At 53.5% G+C, this 3822-nt stretch overlaps 1 protein-coding gene across 1 annotated transcript in view; it reads right to left on the bottom strand.

Moving 5' to 3' along the window:
* Nucleotides 1-1742, bottom strand: part of LOC113206201 (uncharacterized) — a 20029-nt gene extending 18287 nt beyond the window's left edge. Inside the window, exon 1 of the mRNA XM_026422173.2 lies at nt 1570-1742. Within this exon, the coding sequence (XP_026277958.1) occupies nt 1570-1574 (5 nt within the window). The 5' untranslated portion in view covers nt 1575-1742. The remainder of the gene's footprint in view (nt 1-1569) is intronic.
* Nucleotides 1743-3822: the final 2080 nt, after the last annotated feature.

Below are 3822 nucleotides of genomic sequence, written 5' to 3'. Positions count from 1 at the left end.
TTAGAAATTGAACAGACTGATTGGCTGTTTCAATAAACGGCTCGCCAACCCATAGGTAGATTGGCAAATTGAATCGGGGACTCATTAGCTATTTCGGCAAACGGCTCGGCAACCCATCGGTAAGCTGGCAAATTGAACCAGCAACCCATTGGCTAATTGACAAACGACTCAGCAACCCATTCGTAAGTTGGCAAATTGAACCAGCAACCCATTGGGCATTTTGATAAACGGCTCGGCAACCCATTGGTAGGTTGGCAAATTCAACCAGCGAGCGAACGATCGACCCGATCATGCCACACCGTGCCATGCAGTAATAATTTCCAGCCGATACTGGACAGGACAGACGGCCCGGGGCCCGGGCCGGCAGCTCTCTGCCCCCCAACGCCCCACCACAAGAGCGGAATTCCCGAAAGGGGCCCACGCGGAGGCGACCCAAGCAAGCCCTAGCGAGGACCGGCGAGGTGCGAAGTGACCAGGGGGCAGCTCTGGGCTTCGCGAGCGAACGTCATGATAAGAATGTGGGCCGGGCGGCAGAGATGCCTAGGAGGCCCCATCCCGTCGTGCCCCATAGCTAACGCAGGTACCGGGTAAGCCCCTCTGCTGCCCGGCCAGGGCTGCGAGCCGGAGGCCGGAGCAGCTGTGCGCGACACGCGAGCCGGCCAGCAGACTGATTCGAAGAGTGCTCGAAGGGGGCTGCCCCACGAGTGCGACAAGGACGGAGCTACTGCGTAGGGTCACACAACGCGCAGCTGCGCGGCGCAGCACCGGCAGCCCTAAGCCCAAAACTGATCGGCGCCAAGTTCAGGGTAGTGACGCGAACTGCGCGTGCGACAAGACAGCATAGAATGTGACAGGACAGACAAAACATCGCATCACATCAGATGATTTATGGGCATTCAAAGAACTGTGATAGAACACAGTGATGATTTTGAAGTCTTTTGCGAACCCCTGTACTTTTAGCGGAATACACCCGTTGCAAAGCGGCACAGAAGGCAAATAACAAATAAATTGCCAAAATCCCCCGAAAGATAAGAAGTGGGCGTTGGAAAGCTAGGGACTGGTCGCGTCCACAAGCAATGCAAGAGCCATCCGTTGGGCCCCTTTTACCTATGCATTGGCCGTTCGATAGCTACGCATTGGTTCGTTTAAAATCTACACAACGCACTGGAGAGCATAAGACTGAACGTATTTGTGACTCAATATTAGTCTTGATGCGACACATGGGCAGAACATTAAACTTTTGTTGTGGACTCCTTAAAGTCAACCATAACCTGTCCATCGAAATCTACCAGAAATGTCAGCAAACGCAAAACTTGTACGCACGTCTCAACCAAAAGAGTTTCGTACATTTGTCGGATACGCAGCACGACGCAAACAGTAGTACTTGCTGTTGACATAACCTCACTGATTTTGTTTCGACCTACAGAGACGTTGCCCGGGGCTGCGAACGACGGTGCGTTTAAGACACTTAGAGATCATTTTAAAGAAACCAAAAACGTTCAGATGCATTTCCAAAACAGGGTATTAACACTTGGACCCGCAGCTGCCTGAGAGCACAGGCACACTTACTACATGTTGTTGGTAAAAGTAATCCGCACAGATCTCTAACTCCAACTGGGACGGTGCCGCCTCTTTTGGGAGAGAGCACACGAGAAACGCGGGGCTTCAACTTCAAGTGGGTTTATCACTTATCAACACTTCTGATTAAACTACAAAATCTTTGACGACACCGTCGGACGAACGTGTGACGGGCTCGGCTTCGCGACTCAGACTGACGTGCCGGTGCCGGCGGCCGGGCGGCCGCCGCAGGCGCCTGCGCCTCGCGTCGCGTCGGGATTCGGCTCGGTTCGGGTCAGCTGCTCGGTCGGCTCGGCTCGGCCGCCAACCAACAGTCCGACGAAAGGGAAAAGGGACAGCCCCGACTTCCGATGGGCAGCTCAAATTTGAACTCGTGCACACTGTTAAAGTCTTACGAAGAAAAATGCCAAATCCTTTGTAATACGAAGGATTTGGACGCTTGGTAGGGAGCAAATCCTTCGTAGGTACGAAGCATTTGGCATTTTGCTTCGTAAGACTTTAACTGTGCAGTGAGTGATCAAAAGAACGGATACTGTACTAAATACACAATCATAAGCCTAGGGTTTCCACCCGTTCGGAAGGTTATACATCCACCCGCTGGAGGCTGTACGCGATCAACAGCAACGCGTTGAGTCTGCTTGAAAAGAACGCACAGCACGCCGTACAAAGCTTATGTATTTGATACCTCAAAGAGACAAAAACGTTGGGCCCCTCCAAAGGCAACCAAAGCAAAGCGGCGGACACATCGCCTATGCGTAGCTATCGTTATAAACGGGACCTGGAACCGGACCGCAAACGTGCGGCACCGGATTTCCGTGTCCGGATAAAGCAAGTCGGTAAAGCCGAAAAGAAGGAGAATGCGGGGAACAACAAAACGAAAGTCAGTAACTTCATTAACATGCTGACTTCCGGTCTCTTCTCCCCCGCATTCGTCTGCATTTCCGCTTTACCAAAATGGTTTACTTTTCACCGCTAGACCGAAAGCGGCCCGCTTTTCTCTAACGCTAGAATCGCCTTTTGTGTTTGGCTCAATTTGCCCAATTCAAGAGCAAACGCATTGGGCCATGTCAAAAGTGACGCCTTGCTCTCTCCAAAAGCAACGCATTGGATCCGTTCCGATCCGTTCAATCAAAACCAATGCATTGGGCGCGTGGAAAAGCAACGCATTGGGTCCGTTCGAACCAATGCATTTGGCCCGTTCGAACCAACGCATTGGGCCCGTTCGAACCAACGCATTGGGCCCGTTTGAACCAACGCATTGGGGCCGTTCGAACCAATGTATTGGGCCCGTTCCGATCCGTTCAAACAAAACCAATGCATTGGGCGCGTGGGGCCGCTTTGAATTGGGACCACTTTGAACTAATGCATTGGGCCCGTTCGAACCAACGCATTGGGCCCGTTTGAACCAACGCATTGGGCCCGTTCGAACCAATGCATTACGAGCGTTAAAAAGCAACACATTGGGCCCGTCTGAACCAACGCACTGGGCCCGTCCGAACCAATGCATTAGGCCCGTTCGAACCAATGCATAAGGCCCGTTCGGAAGGAATGCATTGACTCCGGTCGCGTTAGCTCCAGTAATGCGACTGATTAAGTCTTAGTCTGGAGTGCCGCAGAAATCAAGAGGTGATAAACCTAGCTCGCTCTTGTAAACGTATGGCATTGGGCCGCATACACTACCAGAACGCCCCGGCTGGGGAGGGGGGGCGGGTCGGGGGGTCTATTATCAGTGCTGTCTGTATACTGGGTGAACATGAGCAGCACTTTCGTGTCGAGGGATTGCATAGCCTCTCGAGCCGCATGGGCCATGTCGCCCTGCTATCGGCAAAAGGGGTGAGCAAACCCACCACTCTGCGGCGTCCTCGACACGTCCTGCGGAGTTGTTTCCAGCGCCGACGGCGCGCGCCCAACGCCCCGCGTGATCCCGCCCGCGGCCGAATCGCACGCGATCGATGAGACCACTCGATATGAGGACTCACACCCGCACAGTCTCGCTCGCTCGCACGCATTCCCGCGGCACAATCGAAACGAGAAGTCGAGCAAATCCTAATATATGCTTCGGCGTGGACTAGAAGGATAATTGTGATGTCTGCAGAACAATCATAGTTGATGGTAGGTCGTTTTCATTTTCCTGGGCTTGCAAAAGGAAACAGCAGGTCGCTCTCGCAACCGCATGGACGCAGTGGGTGGGAAACCCGCCGCGCCTTGTTCAGGCCAGGAGGGGCGACACGAGGAAGAGGCGGG

This window comes from Frankliniella occidentalis, unplaced genomic scaffold, assembly GCF_000697945.3.
Source record: "Frankliniella occidentalis isolate FOCC.00 unplaced genomic scaffold, Focc_3.1 Scaffold131, whole genome shotgun sequence".
In the NCBI taxonomy this organism is placed as follows: domain Eukaryota; kingdom Metazoa; phylum Arthropoda; class Insecta; order Thysanoptera; family Thripidae; genus Frankliniella; species Frankliniella occidentalis.
The sequence above is the reverse complement of the archived record's forward strand: the minus strand, read 5'-3'. Positions and strand labels throughout refer to the sequence as shown.